This window comes from Penaeus monodon, chromosome 31 (genome assembly GCF_015228065.2).
Source record: "Penaeus monodon isolate SGIC_2016 chromosome 31, NSTDA_Pmon_1, whole genome shotgun sequence".
In the NCBI taxonomy this organism is placed as follows: domain Eukaryota; kingdom Metazoa; phylum Arthropoda; class Malacostraca; order Decapoda; family Penaeidae; genus Penaeus; species Penaeus monodon.
Window position 1 is genome coordinate 28265182 of NC_051416.1, and position 402 is coordinate 28265583.

General features: G+C 34.3%; 1 protein-coding gene across 1 annotated transcript in view; it reads left to right on the forward strand.

The window, feature by feature from the left end:
• Positions 1 to 402, forward strand: part of LOC119593146 (tetraspanning orphan receptor-like) — a gene marked incomplete at its 5' end in the record, with an annotated part of 6946 nt that overhangs the window by 4490 nt on the left and 2054 nt on the right. The window contains 1 exon segment of the mRNA XM_037942111.1: positions 85 to 241. Coding sequence (XP_037798039.1) covers positions 85 to 241 — 157 coding nt within the window.

Here is a 402-nt window from a genome sequence, read left to right on the forward strand (position 1 = left end):
GATATAAGATGTTATAGGTGTTATATTATATAGACTAACATATTTCTCATTTGATTTAGTCTTACTTGTGTCTCTCTATTTCAGCATGACAATGATTGGTTACTTGTCATACTTGCCTAATATTCGGCAGAGGATCCGTGAAACACCAGCGTTTCCCTTCCAGCAGCAGCTGCTGGCTATGAATACCAAATGTTTAACTTTCTTTGTAATGCTTATTTTCATTACAACACTCATGGCTAAGGTGAGTAGCTCCTTTCTTTCTTTCTTGGTGGACTCCCAGTTTCTTGTTTTGAATAATAATAATAGTTTGTTACTATCATTGTTCTAGTAGTTATACTTTTCATCTTTGTAGGTTTAGGAAAGGGTAGGCTAAATGGTTGTCATATTCCATTCAATATTTCT